Source organism: Oncorhynchus mykiss, chromosome 12 (assembly GCF_013265735.2).
Source record: "Oncorhynchus mykiss isolate Arlee chromosome 12, USDA_OmykA_1.1, whole genome shotgun sequence".
Lineage (NCBI taxonomy): Eukaryota > Metazoa > Chordata > Actinopteri > Salmoniformes > Salmonidae > Oncorhynchus > Oncorhynchus mykiss.
This window is the reverse complement of record NC_048576.1, coordinates 88,354,414-88,376,970: the sequence shown is the minus strand read 5'-3', so window position 1 is coordinate 88,376,970 and position 22,557 is coordinate 88,354,414. Positions and strand designations below refer to the sequence as shown.

The 22,557-nt window shown below is 47.4% G+C and overlaps 1 protein-coding gene across 5 annotated transcripts in view; it reads left to right on the top strand.

The window, feature by feature from the left end:
* The first annotated feature begins 1,334 nt into the window (after positions 1-1,334).
* LOC110518436 (platelet-derived growth factor subunit A-like) overlaps positions 1,335-22,557 on the top strand; it is a 39,624-nt gene continuing 18,401 nt past the window's right edge. The window contains exons 1-4 of one of the 5 annotated variants that reach the window (XR_005035189.1): positions 1,343-2,185; positions 3,236-3,335; positions 13,650-13,775; positions 15,473-15,660. Coding sequence is in view for 1 of the 5 variants with exons in the window: in XM_036939075.1 (XP_036794970.1) it covers positions 2,123-2,185; positions 3,236-3,335; positions 13,650-13,775; positions 15,473-15,660 (477 nt within the window). In the remaining 4 variants the exon portion in view is untranslated. Of the gene's footprint in view, positions 2,186-2,877; positions 3,082-3,235; positions 3,336-13,649; positions 13,776-15,472; positions 15,661-22,557 lie in introns of those variants that run through there. The other 4 variants (XM_036939075.1, XR_005035190.1, XR_005035191.1 and 1 more) reach the window with 4 other exon arrangements.

Here is a 22,557-nt window from a genome sequence, read left to right as displayed (position 1 = left end):
TGCCATTAATACAGGTAACGAGTGGAGGACAGAGGAGCCTCTTAAAGAAGAAGTTACAGGTCTGTGAGAGCCAGAAATCTTGCTTGTTTGTAGGTGACTAAATACGTATTTTCCACCATAATTTGCAAATAAATTCATTTAAAATCCTACAATGTGATTTTCTGGATTTTTTCTCCTCATTTTGTCTGTCATAGTTGAAGTGTACCTATGATGAAAATTACAGGCCTCTCTCATATTTTTAAGTGGGAGAACTTGCACAATTGGTGGCTGACTAAATACTTTTTTGCCCCACTGTATAACACAGGAAATGATGTTTGTGACTGCACTGGGGCTTTAAACTGATGGTCTTACTCTCAGACATTATTATTATTATTTTTATTTTAAATTTCACCTTTATTTAACCAGGTAGGCCAGTTGAGAACACCTTTATTTAACCAGGTAGGCCAGTTGAGAACACCTTTATTTAACCAGGTAGGCCAGTTGAGAACAAGTTCTCATTTACAACTGCGACCTGGCCAAGATAAAGCAAAGCAGTTTGACACCAACAACAACACAGAGTTACACATGGAATAAACAAACACACAGTCAATAACACAATAGAAAAAAGGTCTACATACAGTGTGTACAAATGAGGTAAGATAAGGGAGGTAAGGCAATAAATAGGCCATAGTGGCAAAGTAATTACAATTTAGCAATTAAACACTGGAATAATAGCTGTGCAGAAGATGAATGTGCAAGTAGAGATACTGGGGTGCAAATGAGCCCAAAAAAATAAAAGGATGGGGATGAGGTCTTTGGATGGGCTATGTACAGATGGGCTATGTACAGGTCCAGTGATCTGTGAGCTGCTCTGACAGCTGGTGCTTAAAGTTAGAGACGGAGATATGAGTCTCCAGCTTCAGTGATTTTTGCTATTCTTATTAAGCCTACACCTTTTGTTTACTAAGCATGTGACAAATAACATTTGATGTGATGATTTGAGTGACATAGGCTTGGATAAAAGTTTGTTAAATGGATCACTCACATGCATGATACTGTGTTGTAACAGTTGGTTACTCTCTGTGTATCATAAGGAAGATGAGTGATGGTCAAAGGCATGGGCTTTATCATCTTCATCATCATTAAATATATATATTTTTATTATGTTCAATTCTTTATTTTAGATGTAGTTTGTTAATATGTAGCAAAATCAATAGTATATACGTGTGTTTGTTTGTAGGTGACGTCATGGTGGGGGTAGGAGGTACAGGAGGATATATTCTTAAATCATCCGCCAACCAACCAGCTCCCTGGCCTAGTGAATTGATGGGAGAGTACCACCGGAGCGCGAGGGGAGGCGCATCGGGCACGCGGCTCACCCAACTCCCACAGCTCGAGCTCACTATATTCAGCGGCTCCGGTGCGCTCGAAACTTTATTCACTCCAGAGTCCAACACAGAGACGGACCTGTCGAGCTCTCTATTCCCCACTGCAAGCTAAGCATTCACTGGATAGAACACACGGACAACTTTTTACAGAGCTATTTCCGCCTCTCTATTTTTGGTTTTCATTACGGGACTTAAACCTGGGATTGTACCATTTAAAAAAGACGCACTTTTTGTTGTTGAAATATTTAAATGTCATGGTTTTTCATGTTCATTGTATAAATCATAATTTTTGGGTATAGTACTCGAAATATTTGAGAACAAGGGAAACTGTTACACATGTTTTCCAACCTCTGAAGAAGACTTATTAACAAGTTACTCGTCCTTGGGGGTTCGATAACAAGTGCAATGATTGCCAAGGTCTTCTGTTGGGATTGCCTTACTGCTCAACTCGTCTAAGGAGCCAGCCATGTCCTTTTGTCTGCTCTACTTCTGTCACGGAGAGAGGGCTCGGAGTGGCGGACGCGCACGAATGTGAATTACATTGCAGTCAACTACCCTACTTCAAAGCACTTCAGATACCCGCACAGTTCCCCAAACAAGTGTTTGGGAGTTGTACCGCGGGCGACTGAACGGGACTACTCACATGTTCCTCTCCCCAAGGGATGGTTCTTGATCATCCGCGGGCAGGAGCGACTTTGCGGCTCCTACAGCAGGAGACGTTTTCTTGTTTTGGGGGAAATCGGAATTAAAGGGAGATGAGACCTGTACTTTGCTACTTCCTGCTCTGTACATCGTACCTGCTGAATGCTGTTGCTGAGGTATGATAGACATAAGGGCTTTTCGCAACCACTTTCTACGGGTTTGAATAAGACTATCCATGGTGGCAGGCTACAGTCAGGCACAGTGCATGCCTCTCTCTCTCGCTGTCACACTCTTGCTGGCGCGGGGGGTCGTTTTGCGGGGTTGAGTGTGGGGGCGAATGGGTAGAGGGTAGTCTAGGGACTTCGGGGTCCTGGTGCTGTCCTTAGCGCGCATTTGTTCTGGAGAAGGGGCTTTGCTTGCCAGTAGTCGACATTGTTGCATGTTGTTTTACAAGTTGTGGGACACAACTATTTATAGACTTAACAATTGAGTAATACGGTACTTGTCACAAAGTGCATAGATTTAGCATATTTTGGATACACGTTATTTTGATTTTGCAAACATATTAGGTCTACTTGTATTTATATATAAAATGTTCTTTCTCAACCATTTTGTGCTGACTTTGTGCATATTAAGTCATAAAAGACTATTAGATTTTTTTTTGTGCTATTTAATCTGCTAAAAAACGAACAAACAAGAAGCAAACTTGTAGCCCTGAGGCGACACAAATGTTTTGCAATATCAGCACCACCCCACTTGCCATATGAATGCATTGCATAGAACGCTTTCAGAAACAAGCATTGTAACTGCACCAAGAAACATATTTGACTTATTTTTGGCGGTCGATCCAAATCTGTTTATGCGTGAGCCAACTGTGACAACGTTATGGTTGAGCCAGCCAAACGCTTTCATGGGAACCGCACTTGGGATATATAAATAGCCTAGGCTCTGTCGCTGTGAGGCCGAACACTCCTTCCAGCTTTAGAGAGAAACCTAGTATCCGCAACAAGTCACAAGTGCAAGTGTAGCGGACGGCCTATGAACAAGACTCAGAGAGCCGAACATGCATGCTGTAATGGGCACACCTTTGCGTCATTTTTCCTCTCCATTAACCTGCATTAATAAGTCAATAATAGATAATGACGCAATGTATGCGTTCTTTTACAGTCCATGTGTGTCTTTAATCTTCATTGTAATCGTTTTGTCTTGATTTTGTGTGTGTGTAGGAAGTCCCGCAGGAGTTGATAGAGAGACTGTCCCACAGCGAAATCCACAGCATCAGCGACCTCCAGCGGCTATTGGACTCCGAGATAGACGCCCCCGTAGGTAAATTCTGTCTCTTGATACTTTCACGCACACGAACTGTGATTCCATTCCACTGAACTTTGCTCGAACCCCAATCTGTCGCACTGGGCGATACCAGAAAGGTGTTTACTTGTATTTATAAGTCACTTAGAACGGTGTCATAAAATTGACTAGGGGAAAGAACGATGATACCGAATGTATGAAGGTCGTACAGACGCAGCAGACATTATTTGGGCATACCCGATTGGATAGTGTTACTGATTCAGCGGCAGCAAATGCATGTTTTAGTTATTCTCTTGATTCACTGAGTGGGAGTTGCTGGAGCCTGTGGTGCTCTCCGTATCATTCTTACCTTGGGATCTCAGCAGCCAGTCAGCATGCTTCTTCAACAACTGTTGCTATGAAATGAATGGACTGACTGGTCAAGCTGCTCTCGGCGCCGAGCGCGTAAAAGGCTTTGTGCCCCGCTGCTCGGCCCGGAGACATTTGGCGGGGATTATATGTAGTCATTTGGGTCTTTTTAATTAGCTCATTGAAAACAGACAAACAAACAACAACGACAGCGTGTTAAGGCAGGGTCTCGTGGAGGAAATGCTCCCGGATTTGTACTCGAGGCCAGGGATGAGGGAAGGCCAGGTTTTCTGGAACAGAAAGTGGTGCATCCTACTTGGGAACTGATAACGAAAACACCAGCGCGAGATAAGACGCGTCTGACTCTGTAGTGTACACATGTGACATAGAAGGTGGACTTTCACCGCGGTATTTATTTTCCCGGACTCTATTTAGCAGTTGTCACCCACACTATGCTGGCTTTATGGTACTCAGGGTGCTGTGGCTGTAAACGGATAGGGACATGCGGCGCGTTGAACGGTGGCTGTAAACGGATAGGCGCATGCGGCGCACAGGGTGCAGCGAGCACAGCTTTTCTGCCGCAGTCATGTTCATTGGAGGTGGTTGTCTCTTGTCGAGAGCAATCTAGCTGTCTGTCTCTGGCTCTTTTGAAGGGGAGATTCGGTTACAAGAGTGCGCTGGCACAAACTGTTTGAGTTCACATGAGCCACTATTTACACAGGCCACCCGCCATATATCAAATCTGGGCTTTCCCCAAGTCTGTCTTGTGGATGGAAATGGATAATTATATAATTGGCTTTTTAAACACCTGTGTTGGTAATGGAAGGTCTAGCTCATATACCAACTATGATTTCTATTAACCATATGATTCATGTTGGTGCTGTTGCTCCAAGAAACATTTGCTCCTATTCACTAATTAAATAGCCAATGGGCTTTTCTTTGGTTTGACTTATATACAGGGTTCATTACATCACTCACACCTATGTTGGGGTGCAGATACAGGCCTATGTCATTGGTCATTTTATCATTAGACAAAGTTTCATATATGTTATTACTGATGTTGTCTGTCTGTTTTATCCACATTTCCTATTGGCAAATTCAGTTAACTTTATTGAATCACCAATGGTTAAACTTGTCTTGTGTCTCCTATCAGATCAACATAGCAATAACATTTCCTTAGATTATCACAACACACAAACACAGCACATGTGGAATATAGCAGGCCTACATTATGAAAGGACTTTTCCTCCACAATTCAGCTCGTCATCATATCGGTTGGACTGAGTGGAGTCTGAAATAGGTCTCAGTAGGGCTGGTTCTAGCAGCTAGCCTTAGCATGAGAGGATGTGTTTATAATTTAATTGAAATGCCTCCCTTCAAACAGTGGAATGTGTTCTGTTACCTGCCTGATTATTATTACCAGTACATACATCTGTCTGGAGGCCAACAGACTGCCTGATTATTACTACCAGTACATACATCTGTCTGGAGGCCAACAGACTGCCTGATTATTACTACCAGTACATACATCTGCCTGGAGGCCAACAGACTGCCTGATTATTATTACCAGTACATACATCTGTCTGGAGACCAACAGACTGCCTGATTATTACTACCAGTACATACATCTGCCTGGAGGCCAACAGACTGCCTGATTATTATTACCAGTACATACATCTGTCTGGAGGCCAACAGACTGCCTGATTATTACTACCAGTACGTACATCTGCCTGGAGGCCAACAGACTGCCTGATTATTATTACCAGTACATACATCTGCCTGGAGGCCAACAGACTGCCTGATTATTATTACCAGTACATACATCTGTCTGGAGACCAACAGACTGCCTGATTATTACTACCAGTACATACATCTGCCTGGAGGCCAACAGACTGCCTGATTATTATTACCAGTACATACATCTCTCTGGAGGCCAACAGACTGCCTGATTATTATTACCAGTACATACATCTGCCTGGAGGCCAACAGACTGCCTGATTATTATTACCAGTACATACATCTGCCTGGAGGCCAACAGACTGCCTGATTATTACTACCAGTACATACATCTGCCTGGAGGCCAACAGACTGCCTGATTATTACTACCAGTACATACATCTGTCTGGAGGCCAACAGACTGCCTGATTATTATTACCAGTACATACATCTGTCTGGAGGCCAACAGACTGCCTGATTATTACTACCAGTACATACATCTGTCTGGAGGCCAACAGACTGCCTGATTATTATTACCAATACATACATCTGTCTGGAGGCCAACAGACTGCCTGATTATTACTACCAGTACATACATCTGCCTGGAGGCCAACAGACTGCCTGATTATTATTACCAGTACATACATCTGCCTGGAGGCCAACAGACTGCCTGATTATTATTACCAGTACATACATCTGTCTGGAGGCCAACAGACTGCCTGATTATTACTACCAGTACATACATCTGTCTGGAGGCCAACAGACTGCCTGATTATTATTACCAGTACATACATCTGCCTGGAGGCCAACAGACTGCCTGATTATTATTACCAGTACATACATCTGTCTGGAGGCCAACAGACTGCCTGATTATTACTACCAGTACATACATCTGCCTGGAGGCCAACAGACTGCCTGATTATTATTACCAGTACATACATCTGCCTGGAGGCCAACATACTGCCTGATGGGCCAGTAGGCTGCCAGGCAGGCCATTGAAAGACCTTAGACGCCAGCCAGAGTTGTATTTTCAGAGCTTTTGTTGTGAACGGCAGGACAGGAAAGCTAGTTACAGGAGAGAGGGACTGTACAAGGGACTGGGTCCTGCCTGTCAGAAAGTAGAGGGGGGGGTGAGAGAGAGAGATGGAGAGAGAGATGGAGAGAGAGAGAGAGATGGAGAGAGAGGGAGAGAGAGAGATATGGAGAGAGACGGAGAGAGAGAGAGATATGGAGAGAGAGCGAGAGAGAGAGATGGAGAGAGAGAGAGAGAGAACTGTCAGTTATCTATATCTGTTTGTCCCATGGCATATGTTGCAACCATTGCATCCTAAACCCTTAACCCCTAGCCACTTCTTGAACTCTTATACCTTGTTGACAGATATGAGTTCTCACCCTCTTCAACTTTGGGAGAAGGGAGGGATGTGTCAGTGTCATTTAGAAGGAGACCTTCAGGGCTTATCTGGTCTTGGCGTGTGTTTTATATGGGTCTGTGCAGTGATGAGAGTCTGCAGTGATGAGAGTCTGCAGTGATGAGAGTCTGCAGTGATGAGAGTCTGCAGTATTGAGAGTCTGCAGTGTCGAGAGCCTGCAGTGTCGAGAGCCTGCAGTGTCGAGAGCAGCCTCAGGGGCATGTAGGAGGTCCATGGTGGACGGGAGGGTGATTGTGTGTGTGTGTGTGTGTGTGTGTGTGTGTGTGTGTGTGTGTGTGTGTGTGTGTGTGTGTGTGTGTGTGTGTGTGTGTGTGTGTGTGTGTGTGAACATGCACGTGTATGTGTTTTGGCGTGTATGCGCTTGTGTGTGTATGTCAGGGAGTCAGTGAAGAGCAGTCAGCAAGGTGATGGTCTCTTCAGACAGGGTGACAGCTGAGATGACCTGCTGAAGTCTCGCCCCCCTGTCCCCCCTGGAGCCAGTCTCCTCTCCCCCTCTCCTCTCATCTTCCCCAGCCTCTTGGTCTGGCCTGTTCTTATCTGTCTATACTGAAGGACTGACAGAAAGGGGAACCTGACTCCTGACATGAGGCCTGAGGTGGAGAGGTGGAGTATCTGTAGCCTGTATTCCTGGCTGCACTTCACTCTACAGGGAAAGGTTGTGCAACAACAACCTGAACCTACAGCTCTGCTCTGCCTGTTTACCTACAGTTGGCAAAAGTTCAGGGCCTGTATTCTCAAAGCTTCTCAGAGTTCTGATCTAGGATCAGTCTTTGCCTTTTAATAAGATTATATGGACATGGGGGACCTGATTCTAGATCAGCATTCCTACTCCGATTAAGACAAAATACTCCCACTGGGGAAAAACTGGTTGAATCAACATTGTTTCCACTTCATTTCAACCCAAAAAATTAATGGAATGATGTTGAATCAATGTGGAAATCTGGTTGGATTACAAAAAAGTAATGACAACTCAACCCAATGTAAATTAAAACTAGACATTGAACTGACGCCTGTGCTCAGTGGGCTGATACACTATCTCACAGGAAGAACCATTTCCATTTCTCCATGACCAGGGTGTGAGGAGTGCCTACTGGAGGCAGAGAAGTCAGGCGCAGGAGAGCAGACGGTGTTACAACGGTGCAGTTTCATAATAAAAATCACAGTGAACAAAAACAATAGATACAATGGGACAGAACCCCTTGGTGCGCCAGACATAACGTGCACATACACTTACAATAAACAATTCCAGACAAGGACATGTGGGGAACAGAGGGTTAAATACACAACATGTAATTATGGAATTGGAACCAGGTGTGTGGGAAGACAAGACAAAACAAATGGAAAATGAAAGGTGGATCGGCGATGGCTAGAATGCCGGCGATGCCGACCGCCGAATGCCGCACGAACAAGGAGAGGGACTGACTTCGGTGGAAGTCGTGACACAGGGCCTGTATTCATAAGATGTCTCAGAGTAGGAAAGGCAACACTGATCCTAGATCAGCACTCCTACTCTGAGATACTTTATGAAAACAGGTCCAGAAGTGTTGTGTCAGCAGGTAGCATGCTGACAGTGAAAGGGGGAGTCAAACATAGAGAGAGAGAGAGACAGAGAGAGAGAGAGAGACACACAGAGAGAGAGAGAGACAGAGAGAGAGAGAGAGACAGTCTCCTACCTAATAGAGGGAGTAATTTAGGAGTCATCAGAGGCAGTGTGATTCATGGCTGGAGACTGAGAAGGCTGCTGCAGGCAGCAGGCGTGTCATTACCAACAAGCCTTTACCTAAACCTTACCTGGAGTAGACAGGAGAGAGGAGGAGGGGGGTTCCTTACAGAGGTAGCATTATATCTTTCTCTGTTTTTTCTTGTTTACTGTCTGTCTCTTCCTCTCTCTCCTTTCTTTTTTCTTTCTCTCTCTTGCTCATTCAGTCTGCTTCTGTGTCTTCATGCTTGCCTCTCTCTCGGTCTATCCATATCCGTTTCTCTCTTCTCCCCTGTCTCTGTCTATCCTTCTCTCTCTCTCGCTCTAATCACTATGTCCATCCATCTCCCTCCCTTCCCCCTCCCTCTCTCTTTCTCTCCCAGCCTGCTTTCTTCATGTAGAAAGGAAAACAACAGAAAGGTCTTTTGTGATGCTGAAAAAGCAGTAGTCAGTCCATAAAGGACTCCTTTATATGGCGTCTCCTTTTCTCTCTCCAGCCACTCTGACATGGCCTGTCTCCTCCCAGTGTCCATTGCCGTGACGCCCTCCCTGCTTGTCTTCCTTCTTCTCTGCCTGCCCCTCCCTCCCTCCCTCCCTCCCTCCCTCCCTCCCTCCCTCCCTCCCTCCCTCCCACTGCCTGCCTCCCCCTCTCCTTCCCTCCCTCCCTGCCTGCCTCCCCCTCTCCTTCCCTCCCTGCCTGCCTGCCTCCCCCTCTCCTTCCCTCCCTCCTTGCCTGCCTCCCCCTATCCTTCCTTTCCTCCCTCCCAACCTGCCTGCCTCCCCCTCTCCTTCACTCCCTTCCTCCCTGCCTGCCTCCCCCTCTCCTTCCCTCCCTGCCTGCCTGCCTCCCCCTCTCCTTCACTCCCTCCCTCCCTGCCTGCCTCCCCCTCTCCTTTCCTCCCTCCTTGCCTGCGTCCCCCATCCTTCCTTCACTCCCTCCCTCCCCCTATCCTTCCTTTCCTCCCTCCCAACCTGCCTGCCTCCCCCTCTCCTTCACTCCCTTCCCACCTAGAGAGAGAAAGGGGGAGACTAGATAGAGAGAAATTAAGGGGGATTGAGAGGTAGAGAGGTAGGGGGTAGAGAGATAAAAAGGGAGAGAGAGAGACGGGGAAAGGTAGAGAGAGATAAAGAGAGGGAGAGCAAGAGAAGGAGGGATGGAGGAAGAGAGAAGGGTAAACGGAGAAAGGTTAAGGGGCGAGTGAGAGAGAGACAGAAAGAGAAGCAGGCTGGGAGTTCTGTCAGTGACCCAAAGCGTTAAAAGGTTGTTAGGTGGAGACATCAGGCAGCTGTCACAACCTGTTTCACTGACAGGAGGGCAGACAGGACAGAGTGTGTGTGTGTTAGTGTGCGTGTCTGAATGTGTGCTTGCACGTCCTGCGTGTCCATGCGTGCATGTTTGTGTGTCTGACTGAGTGCATATGTGTGTGTGTCCGTGTATGCGTGCATGCGTGTTTTAGCGTGTGTGTTTGTGTGCCTTAGTGTACATGAGCCTACTTGACACAGTGATACCTATAGGTTTTGTGTTGGGCTAAACGGCAGGGAGACTGGGCTACCCAAGCAGAGCAGGTAAACATTAATCACTTCCTCTAGGGAGGGAAATCTTTTCTGGGTCACAGCTGTCTGACTGGGACGGTAGGTACCCTAGCTGTTATAAGCAAAAGATAGCTGGTTCAAATCCCAGAGCCGACTAGGTGAAAAAAATCTGTCAATGTGCCCTTGAGCAAGACATTTAACCCTATTTGCTCCTGTGGTTGCTCTGGATAAGAGGGTCTGCTAAATGACTCGAATGTAAATGACTGACTAGCTGGCAGAAGCAAAGGCCCGCTCTCTCTCTCTTCCCACTGCCTGGGAAATGTTTAGGCTTGACAAGGCCTCGAAATGCAGCATACAGATGTAAATAAATAAGCAAACAGAGGTTTATATAGACCTTGTACAGGAGAAGAAAAGCCTTTCAAACGTCTCATCTATAGCACAAAGGAGCTGTAAGTGAAGTCCTTGTGTTTACCTGAAGGCTTTGTCTAATGGTTGACTCTGGGCTTTACGTTGTTATGAGCATAGTGAGTTGAGTTCTGATGTGTGTGTGTTTAGGTTTCCGTTGTGTGTGTGTGTGTTCAGTATATGTGAACAGGTATGAGGTTGTGTCCCTTGAACAGGTGGGCTACCAGAGAGAGGACCCACCTGATCTGTAAACAGTGTCTCAGAAAGCTTCTGGACAGTCCAGCCTCTGTTCCCTGATCCACTGAACAGCCCTTTATCGTTTTACTGCTGTGTGTGTGTGTGTGCGTGCACGCCAGTCATGAGTGTGTGTGTGTGTGTGTGTGTGTGTGCGTGCACGCCAGTCATGAGTGTGTGTGTGTGTGTGTGTGTGTGTGTGTGTGTGTGTGTGTGTGTGTGCACGCCAGTCATGAGTGTGTGTGTGTGTGTTTGCGGTCTGTACCATGAGTGTGTGTTACTTTGGCACCAGATCCTATAATAAAATGCATACTCTGGGTGGGGACCAAAACAAGCTGGGATTATCAGATGACCATGACTGTAATAAGGTGAGCAAGCTACAGTAAACTGTTAGCGTTCAGTTAGCTAACAGCCCTGCACTGTACTGTGGCACCATGACTGTAATAAGGTGAGCAAGCTACAGTAAACTGTTAGCGTTCAGTTAGCTAACAGCCCTGCACTGTACTGTGGCACCATGACTGTAATAAGGTGAGCAAGCTACAGTAAACTGTTAGCGTTCAGTTAGCTAACAGCCCTGCACTGTACTGTGGCACCATGACTGTAATAAGGTGAGCAAGCTACAGTAAACTGTTAGCATTCAGTTAGCTAACAGCCCTGCACTGTACTGTGGCACCATGACTGTAATAAGGTGAGCAAGCTACAGTAAACTGTTAGCGTTCAGTTAGCTAACAGCCCTGCACTGTACTGTGGCACCATGACTGTAATAATGTGAGCAAGCTACAGTAAACTGTTAGCGTTCAGTTAGCTAACAGCCCTGCACTGTACTGTGGCACCATGACTAAACATAATTGCACTCAACGTAATTGTACACTTTCTGCCAAAAGTCAACATTTAAGCAAACATTTCCTATAAATAGTGATGTAAAACCACTAATTAGACTACTTGGCTGATGGGGGTTGATGACCACCTGTGAAACGACCACCTTGGTTTACATTACAAGATGGCCACGTGTGTGACTCAACTGTAGCCGCTGCATTCCTTCTGTGAAAGTCTCCCCCTCCTCCCACTGTGTTTAGTAATGGGTGAATAAGACTGAGCATGTAATTACACACTAAGAAAAGAGGCTTCCCTAAAGGTTATTTTGGAAGGGTGATGGTTCTATGCGGAACTATAAGGATTCAATGAACCCATTGAGCCCTTCGATGGTTCTTTGCAGTTCAGAAAAGGGTTTCTCTGTTAGTGATAATTAAAATGTAGGGGTGGTGGCTCATTAGAATATTTCGGGGCATGGTTTGCTCAAAGCTCATTTTGTACAACCGTGAGTGAGAGTGTCATTCCAGTTGATATCACCTGTGTTGTTATGACGTATCATTGCAAATCTGACTATGTCCAGTGACTGTGCCTTGTGACAGACTCACATATGGCCTTATGTCAACTGAGAACTGTTGTCTACCTCAGTTCTCACTTTTCCCCTCAGCGAGTCCCAGCAGTTCCAGGCCTAGCACACCTGATCCAACTTGTCAATTACCACAATAATAACACCTATGGGATTCAAACAATATAATATGGCTAACTAAAATTACAACATTTATGGTTCTTCAAACAGTACTACATAGAACATTTAAGATTGATGAAGGTTCTTTATAGAACCATTGTCCATAAAGGTTCTATAAAGAACCTTAAAAAGGGCTCTGTATAGCTCCAAAATGGGTTGTAACCATAGCAGAACCCTTTTTTGGTGCTATATAGAACCTTTGATTAATGGTTATGTATAGAACCTTAGGAAAGGGTTCTATATAGCACCAACAAGGGATCCTGCATCAATCTTAAATGTTCTTTGTAGTACCGTTTGAAGAACCATACAGGTTTTTAAGCAAAAGAACCCTATTTATCACTATTTAGAAGCATTTCGTTTTAGTGTGTACATTAAGGTCTATGGCATGGTTTGAAACACACTATCTAGATCATGTTTAGTGTGTACATTAAGGTCTATGGCATGGTTTGAAACATACTATCTAGATCATGTTTAGTGTGTATATTAAGGTCTATGGCATGGTTTGAAACACACTATCTAGATCATGTTTAGTGTGTACATTAAGGTCTATGGCATGGTTTGAAACACACTATCTAGATCATGTTTAGTGTGTATATTAAGGTCTATGGCATGGTTTGAAACATACTATCTAGATCATGTTTAGTGTGTATATTAAGGTCTATGGCATGGTTTGAAACACACTATCTAGATCATGTTTAGTGTGTACATTAAGGTCTATGGCATGGTTTGAAACACACTATCTAGATCATGTTTAGTGTGTACATTAAGGTCTATGGCATGGTTTGAAACACACTATCTAGATCATGTTTGCTGTAACCCCTACTGGAGGAGGCTTGTGGTCGACTGTTTTGCAGCCGAACAACGATGATGATGGTGATTATTGTCGAGGTATGACATCATCAACCGTCTGCCAAGCCAATAAAGGCGGTTCATTTAACTCATTAAGCCGGTGACTAGGAATGTTTGTTGTGTAGAAGCAGGCTCCATAAAACATCAATGGAGGAAATGACGTAGTCTTTAGGTGAGGACCACACTAGCCACTTGTACCACAATGTAATTCACCTCCAATTAAGCTCTAGTGGGCTTGTAAAGTGTCATTAATGTAGGCTTGAGTGGTGAAACTGGGGTGAACTTGCTTGGTTGAGTAAGCTTCCTTTCTCTGTGTGTGTGTGTGTGTGTGTGTGTGTGTGTGTGTGTGTGTGTGTGTGTGTGTGTGTGTGTGTGTGTGTGTGTGTGTGTGTGTGTGTGTGTGTGTGTGTGTGTGTGTGTGTACGTGTGGATGAGTGAGTCTCTGCGACTGTGTGTGTCCGTGTGTTTGTGTGTGTGGGCGTGAGTGTCTGCGACTGTGTATGTGTGTGCGTTTGTGTGTGTCGAGACATTGCATTAACACGGCTGCCTTCTGTTTTGACGAGGTGCGGAAAATGAGGTCATCGAAGAGACCAAGCCGATACAGAAGCATCATAAGAACTACTCCCAACAGCATGGCTACTCAGACCTGAAGAGCTCACAGATACACAGCCGACGCAAGAGGAGCGTTGGTAGGTCTGCAACGCCACACAATCATCACATTACAACACAATACAGGGTTCACACACACAGGCTACGTTTGAACCAAGGCATGACAATGAATGGATATGATGTTAGGTTGTGTTTACTGAGGCACTTATAATGAAGACAAGACATCTATCTACCAAATGTTTACCCTAGGATTCATGGGAGATTATCGCTGGTGAGGAAAGGGAGGGGTTACCGGTCTAGGGGAGCCTATGATTGGCTGTGGCGTGTAGATCTAAGACACACATGTCGAGAGGAGAAAGAAGTATCCTTAAGCGAGGAAATTCCAGACATTCAGTGTTCATGTCTCAACTCGCCGGGCCTTGACTTGTATTACCTGGGAGAGTGCCACGCGGGTATAGGCATCCTCTGATAGATGTCTGGAGAGGAGCCTAGTGTGTCGCTTGTAGGGATGTGTGACGGACGGGGTTCGAACCCGGGTCTTCCATATGACTGTATTAGCCCACTAAGCCACTCTTCAGGTACTCCTCACACAAGAAGTCTCCGGGCCTTAGTTACAGCCTGTAACTATGGGTTCTTCCTGGTTAGATTATGTACCATACCAAGAGGATGAGTAGTACTGCAGATGTTGTTGGCATCCAAACAAGCACTCACTCACTGTACTGTGTGCACGCGCACCAGCCTCGTTGTATAATGGTGGCATATTGTACTCTGTACTCTATTCTTTCTGGAGCACACCACAGGCTTCTCGGGGCATCACGTCTCAAATGAAGGGCTGGTCATGCCTTGCCTGCTGTTTGAATATACGTGCCAGTCACAGGAGGTTGGTGGCACCTTACTTGGGGAGGACGGGATCGTGGTAATGGCTGGAATGTTATCAAACACATGGTTTCCATGGTGCCAGTCCATTTGCTCCGTTCCAGCCATTATTATGAGCCGTCCTCCCCTCAGCAGCCTCCACTGGTGCCAGCACCCTTAGAAACAGGCGCATTATTCATGTCCTTTATCATAAGCCCTACATGCAGACATAAGGCTGTTTGGCCTAATCTAGCTGCATTAGAGCAGAACAAAGGAGCAGTCTTTCTCTAGAGTCTCCACTCACTCAGTTACTACCCAAACTCCTCAGGTCATAGGTCACGTCTCTTTATGTGGATTTGTCATCTTTTCCTTTGTGAATCTGCTCAGAGATCTGAGTGTGTGATGGGGTAAAAGATAAGAATAGCATACGTTCTGAAAGTAGTGTATCGTCCGATGGTCAGAAAACCAATGTACTGCTTCTAGCCAGTTCCATGATACAGCATCTAACAACCATTATAAACTGGGTAGAACGAGCGCTGAATGCTGATTATCCAAAAGCCGTGGTATATTTGGTATTTTATTAGGATCCCCATTAGCTGCTACAAAAGCAGCAGCTACTCTTCCTGGGGTCCTCACAAAACATGAGACAGTATACCAGGGGTATGACAAAACATTTATTTTTACTGTTCTAAATACGTTTGTAACCAGTTTATAACAGCAATATGGCACCTCGGGGGTTTGTGGTATATCTCCAATATAGAACAGTCCTTAGCCGTGGTGTATTGGCCATATACCGTATCCCCTCGTGCCTTATTGCTTAACTGTACTACATCGTTTCATTAAAAAGCATCTGAGTGTATATCTAAGTACCTCTCTTTCTCTCTCCCCCCCCCCCCCCCCCCCCCCCACTCTCTCTCTCCAGAGGAGGCGGTGCCTGCGGTGTGTAAGACGCGGACGGTGATCTATGAGATCCCGCGCAGCCAGGTGGACCCCACGGCTGCCAACTTCCTGATATGGCCGCCGTGCGTGGAGGTCAAGAGGTGCACGGGATGCTGCAACACCAGCAACATGCGCTGCCACCCCTCACGCAGGCACCACCGCACCGTTAAGGTGAGAGAGGAATGCAGTTTTCACACACGCACACGCACGCACGCGCACACACACACACACACACACACACACACACACACACACACACACACACTTTCCTCCCATTCACTTGGGTAAGTGTACAGTAAATCATGCAGGTTGATTAAGTACAAAAGAAGTGCTTAGGACATGTTCCCTCCCTCCCTCCCTCTGTCTCTGTCTCCATCCCCCTTCACCAGGCATTTGGCCTTCTCCCAAAATGTATTGTATACTCCCACACTCCGTTTTAGCCCCCTCGACGCCACCTCTCCCTCCCTCCCTCCCTCCCTCCCTACCTCGATCCCTCCATCTCTTGGTTGGTGAGGGTCCAGGGTGTCTGTGCCAGGCAGGGAGAGACGGGACTTGGGTGGGAGGGAGGGAGGGAGTAAGGGTAGAGGGCTACAGCTAGGGCAGCAGCTGGAGGGTAGATCAAGGAGCACCAGCAGAGAGAGAAAGAGGGAGAGGTGAATGAGACAGAGGAGAGAGAGAGAGAGAGAGAGAGAGGGGAGATAGAGGGGGAGGAAAAGAGAGAGATGGGAGCGAGAGAGAGAGAGAGAGAGAGAGAGAGGGAAGGAAAGAGAGAGAGAGATGGGATAGAGGAGAGAGAGGGGAAGGGAAGGAGAGAGAGAGGGAGGGAAAGAGAGAGAGGGGAGAAAGAGAGAGATGAGGGCAGAGAGAGAGGGAGGAAGAGAGAGAGAGAGAGGCCAGAGAGATAAATATGGTGACAGAGATAGAAGCAGACAGAGAGAGACAGAAATACAGCAGTGTATGGTATGGTAAACAGGTTGTAAAGCCCAGTTGCCATCTGTGTGTCTTGACTGTCCTGCGTGTCCCATTCCGGCAAGCCCCTGTCACAACTCTCTGCCTGTGTTCCTGTAAGCAGGCAGAGAGAGAGAGGGAGGGAGAGAGAAGGAGTGTTGGGTGGGGGGAGTGTTCTAGCAGTATTTTACGGTAACTAACACCCCTTGTTAGTCTGAAAAACCCCCTGCCTCTGTTTCTCCTCAGAGGAGACACCGCTGACTTCAGTTGGGATGTGTTCCTGGTCTATTTACCCTTCAGCTTGTTACTGCTTCTGGTCCCTGTGTGTTTATCTATCATGGAAGCAGGCAAAGTACTGTGCGGTGTAGGATGGCTGGGAACGAATAGGGGGAGCATAGGAGCACATCCTGTTCTTAAATATCTCTTGAATGTGTGTGTTTGCTGATCTTGTGTGTGTGTATGAGACAGTATCGCTGTACTCTATCCATCGTGCTGATCTTGCCTGGTCACATGCTGGTGAGACATGGTTATCAGCTGTCATGCAAACCTCCACTGCTGCACCATGCCAGGGCTTCAGCTTTGGAGATAGCGCCGCGATATCCGCTAGCCAGAGTAATAACAAAAATACCATCACCAGTTTCCTGGCTCAGCAGTACTGGCCAGTCAGCTTTCAAAGGGATAGGCGGCCATTTTGTGTCAGGACATTGGCTATCTGGGGTGCAGTTGCAGAAGTGGTCTAGCGTTCTCCATAGTGGACTGAGTGACTGGGAGGAACAAGTGGTCCACTGTGGCTCTCAGTGGGTACGGCAGTGCTTAGTCATGATGTCTGAGTGGCCTCCACTGTAGTCTCGCCCTCACCTGGCCTGTCTGCTTGCTTGTCTGTCTGTCTCCTTGACAGCCCACTGTCCTTCTGTCTGTCTGTCCACTCCTTAAAAGAAGCCCAGGGGAAAAATACTACAATGTTAAGCTATGCTTTCAGTGAGAGGGTTATGAGGACTGGTGTGGAGAAAGAGCAGAAGATGAACAGAGGGTTGGGTCTGGGACAGTGTCTCAGAATGCCCTCTCTTGTGGTCGCCCTCCGTGTCCTCCTCCTGACCCCCTTGGATCCCTTTCTTCATACAACACAGGGACAGGGAGCAGGGGGGAACCCTGGAGCCAGCCGTGGGCGGCGGTTTTGTGGGGAGGTTTTCCGTGTTGGACCAGGGAGGGAGCTGAGAGAGAGAGGCTCTATCCTGGTAAAGGTCAACCGACAGGGGTTTTGTGGGGAGGTTTTCCGTGTTGGACCAGGGAGGGTGCTGAGAGAGAGAGGCTCTATCCTGGTAAAGGTCAACCGACGGGGGTTTTGTGGGGAGGTTTTCCGTGTTGGACCAGGGAGGGAGCTGAGAGAGAGACACTCTGTCCCGGTAAAGGTCAACCGACGGGGGTTTTGTGGGGAGGTTTTCCGTGTTGGACCAGGGAGGGAGCTGAGAGAGAGACACTCTGTCCCGGTAAAGGTCAACCGACGGGGGTTTTGTGGGGAGGTTTTCCGTGTTGGACCAGGGAGGGAGCTGAGAGAGAGAGGCTCTATCCCGGTAAAGGTCAACCGACGGGGGTTTTGTGGGGAGGTTTTCCGTGTTGGACCAGGGAGGGAGCTGAGAGAGAGAGGCTCTATCCCGGTAAAGGTCAACCGACGGGGGTTTTGTGGGGAGGTTTTCCGTGTTGGACCAGGGAGGGAGCTGAGAGAGAGAGGCTCTATCCCGGTAAAGGTCAACCGACGGGGGTGACTCCAGTCAGCAGACATTCAGGATATTTGGTGTGAAGAACATCATGTCTCCTCCTGCCAAATGTTTTCTTTCCCGTCTTTAGGAATAAAGCTGAATGGGGTCCTCTCTCTCTAACTCTAGGTCTCGCCAGCCCCAGATGTTTTCCTTGTGCTAGATGTGAGGGATGGAGGGTTGGAGGGATGGGAAAAGAACGCATTGTGGGTTTCTTTCCACCTTGTGCCGTGATGTATTTCAGTATTGGAGCTAAATGCACTTTATTTATTTTTCCCTTTTCTTTCTCCTTCCATTTCCCTCAGTAAAGAGTCTGTGTCGGCCTGCTGCTGTACTGTGTCGGCCTGCTGCTGTACGTTTCTCTCAGTAAAGAGTCTGTGTCGCCCTGCTGCTGTACGTTTCTCTCAGTAAAGAGTCTGTGTCGGCCTGCTGCTGTACGTTTCTCTCAGTAAAGAGTCTGTGTCGCCCTGCTGCTGTACGTTTCTCTCAGTAAAGAGTCTGTGTCGGCCTGCTGCTGTACGTTTCTCTCAGTAAAGAGTCTGTGTCGGCCTGCTGCTGTACGTTTCTCTCAGTAAAGAGTCTGTGTCGGCCTGCTGCTGTACGTTTCTCTCAGTAAAGAGTCTGTGTCGCCCTGCTGCTGTACGTTTCTCTCAGTAAAGAGTCTGTGTCGCCCTGCTGCTGTACGTTTCTCTCAGTAAAGAGTCTGTGTCGGCCTGCTGCTGTACGTTTCTCTCAGTAAAGAGTCTGTGTCGCCCTGCTGCTGTACGTTTCTCTCAGTAAAGAGTCTGTGTCGGCCTGCTGCTGTACGTTTCTCTCAGTAAAGAGTCTTTGTCGCCCTGCTGCTGTACGTTTCTCTCAGTAAAGAGTCTGTGTCGCCCTGCTGCTGTACGTTTCTCTCAGTAAAGAGTCTGTGTCGGCCTGCTGCTGTACGTTTCTCTCAGTAAAGAGTCTGTGTCGCCCTGCTGCTGTATGTTTCTCTCAGTAAAGAGTCTGTGTCGCCCTGCTGCTGTACGTTTCTCTCAGTAAAGAGTCTGTCGCCCTGCTGCTGTACGTTTCTCTCAGTAAAGAGTCTGTGTCGGCCTGCTGCTGTACGTTTCTCTCAGTAAAGAGTCTGTGTCGGCCTGCTGCTGTACGTTTCTCTCAGTAAAGAGTCTGTGTCGGCCTGCTGCTGTACGTTTCTCTCAGTAAAGAGTCTGTGTCGGCCTGCTGCTGTATGTTTCTCTCAGTAAAGAGTCTGTGTCGCCCTGCTGCTGTACGTTTCTCTCAGTAAAGAGTCTGTGTCGGCCTGCTGCTGTACGTTTCTCTCAGTAAAGAGTCTGTGTCGGCCTGCTGCTGTACGTTTCTCTCAGTAAAGAGTCTGTGTCGGCCTGCTGCTGTACGTTTCTCTCAGTAAAGAGTCTGTGTCGGCCTGCTGCTGTACGTTTCTCTCAGTAAAGAGTCTGTGTCGGCCTGCTGCTGTACGTTTCTCTCAGTAAAGAGTCTGTGTCGGCCTGCTGCTGTACGTTTCTCTCAGTAAAGAGTCTGTGTCGGCCTGCTGCTGTATGTTTCCCTCAGTAAAGAGTCTGTGTCGGCCTGCTGCTGTACGTTTCTCTCAGTAAAGAGTCTGTGTCGGCCTGCTGCTGTACGTTTCTTTCAGTAAAGAGTCTGTGTCGGCCTGCTGTTGTACGTTTCTCTCAGTAAAGAGTCTGTGTCGGCCTGCTGCTGTACGTTTCTCTCAGTAAAGAGTCTGTGTCGCCCTGCTGCTGTACGTTTCTCTCAGTAAAGAGTCTGTGTCGGCCTGCTGCTGTACGTTTCTCTCAGTAAAGAGTCTGTGTCGGCCTGCTGCTGTACGTTTCTCTCAGTAAAGAGTCTGTGTCGGCCTGCTGCTGTACGTTTCTCTCAGTAAAGAGTCTGTGTCGGCCTGCTGCTGTACGTTTCTCTCAGTAAAGAGTCTGTGTCGCCCTGCTGCTGTACGTTTCTCTCAGTAAAGAGTCTGTGTCGGCCTGCTGCTGTACGTTTCTCTCAGTAAAGAGTCTGTGTCGGCCTGCTGCTGTACGTTTCTCTCAGTAAAGAGTCTGTGTCGCCCTGCTGCTGTACGTTTCTCTCAGTAAAGAGTCTGTGTCGGCCTGCTGCTGTACGTTTCTCTCAGTAAAGAGTCTGTGTCGGCCTGCTGCTGTACGTTTCTCTCAGTAAAGAGTCTGTGTCGACCTGCTGCTGTACGTTTCTCTCAGAAAAGAGTCTGTGTCGGCCTGCTGCTGTATGTTTCTCTCAGTAAAGAGTCTGTGTCGCCCTGCTGCTGTACGTTTCTCTCAGTAAAGAGTCTGTGTCGCCCTGCTGCTGTACGTTTCTCTCAGTAAAGAGTCTGTGTCGGCCTGCTGCTGTACGTTTCTCTCAGTAAAGAGTCTGTGTCGGCCTGCTGCTGTACGTTTCTCTCAGTAAAGAGTCTGTGTCGGCCTGCTGCTGTACGTTTCTCTCAGTAAAGAGTCTGTGTCGGCCTGCTGCTGTACGTTTCTCTCAGTAAAGAGTCTGTGTCGGCCTGCTGCTGTACGTTTCTCTCAGTAAAGAGTCTGTGTCGGCCTGCTGCTGTACGTTTCTCTCAGTAAAGAGTCTGTGTCGGCCTGCTGCTGTATGTTTCTCTCAGTAAAGAGTCTGTGTCGACCTGCTGCTGTAGGTTTCTCTCAGTAAAGAGTCTGTGTCGCCCTGCTGCTGTATGTTTCCCTCAGTAAAGAGTCTGTGTCGGCCTGCTGCTGTATGTTTCTCTCAGTAAAGAGTCTGTGTCGGCCTGCTGCTGTACGTTTCTCTCAGTAAAGAGTCTGTGTCGCCCTGCTGCTGTATGTTTCTCTCAGTAAAGAGTCTGTGTCGGCCTGCTGCTGTACGTTTCTCTCAGTAAAGAGTCTGTGTCGCCCTGCTGCTGTATGTTTCTCTCAGTAAAGAGTCTGTGTCGGCCTGCTGCTGTACGTTTCTCTTAGTAAAGAGTCTGTGTCGGCCTGCTGCTGTATGTTTCTCTCAGTAAAGAGTCTGTGTCGGCCCTGCTGCTGTATGTTTCTCTCAGTAAAGAGTCTGTGTCGGCCCTGCTGCTGTATGTTTCTCTCAGTAAAGAGTCTGTGTCGGCCTGCTGCTGTACAAGCCTGGTTTATTCACTGGCCAAGTCATCAAAAAGTCTAACTTTAAATAGGCTTGGCCTGGGGGGATCGTGGCAGATCTAGTCTCTCTCTCTCTTTCTTTCCAGTGCTTTGGTCTATTACTGATAAGCCAGACAGTGTGTGTGTGACAATGAGAGGGGGAGTCGGCCTAATAGCCCTCCATGGTACTGTGGGCTATATTAGGATCTGGCTCTGGCAGTGATTGTAGAACTGCTGTAGATGCAATTCAATGGTCAGACATGTCAACAAAGGATTAAAGGAATTAGAGAGAGAGAGAAAGTGGGGGAGTGGGGAATGAGAGAAGAAGAGAAACAGAGAGGGGATAATGAATGAGAAAAAGAGAGAGAGAAGAGGTGATGAGGAATAATAGAGAAAGATAGAATGAGATAAATAAAAATACAGAGACTGTTTAAGTAGTCAGCTCCATCATCGTAGCATTACCTTAACTCTCCCCTTATTTATCCTTCTCCCTCACTCCCCTCTCCATCCCTCCCTCTCTCTCTCTCTCTCTCCCTCTCTCTCTCTCTCTCTCCCTCACTCCCTTCTCCATCCCTCCCTCTCTCTCTCACTCCTCTCTCCATCCCTCCCTCTCTCTCTCTCTCTCTCACTCCCCTCTCCGTCCCTCTCTCTCTCTGTCTCTCCATCTCTCTCTCTTACCCTTACTCCCCTCTCTGTCTCTCTCTCTCTCTCTCTCTCTCTCTCTCTCTCTCTCTCTCACTCCCCTCTCCTCTCCATCCCTCTCTCTCTCTCTCTCCCTCACTCCCCTTTCCTTCGCTCCCCTGCTCCCTCTTCTTCCCACCATCTCTCTCTCCCCCTTCTTCCCTCCCTCTCTCCCCCTATCTCGCTCTCTCTCTACCCCCCTCTCTCTTCCCTCTCTCTGTCTCGCTCACTCTCTCTCTCTTTATATCCATATCCTCTCTATATCCCTTTTTCTCTAGTCTATATCACTTTCTCTCTATCTTTTTATTCCCCACCTCAACCCCTCTCCTTTCTCTGCTCCATCTTTCCCATCTCTTTCCATCTCCTCCTGTGTGTGCGGGTGTTGCTCCTCTGTGCCGTGTGTTCTCCCCTAACGCGCTGCCTGGGACAAGACCATTAGTGTTGAGGCAGCAGCAGTAGAGAGATGAGAGTGCTACTGAGGGGAGCCGAGGGGAAGAGAGGCCACAGAGTAATGAAGTGTTGATGCCTGTTGGATCAAAGCTGGAGGCTAGAGGGTCAGGAGGATATAGGTGCAGGATCCACAC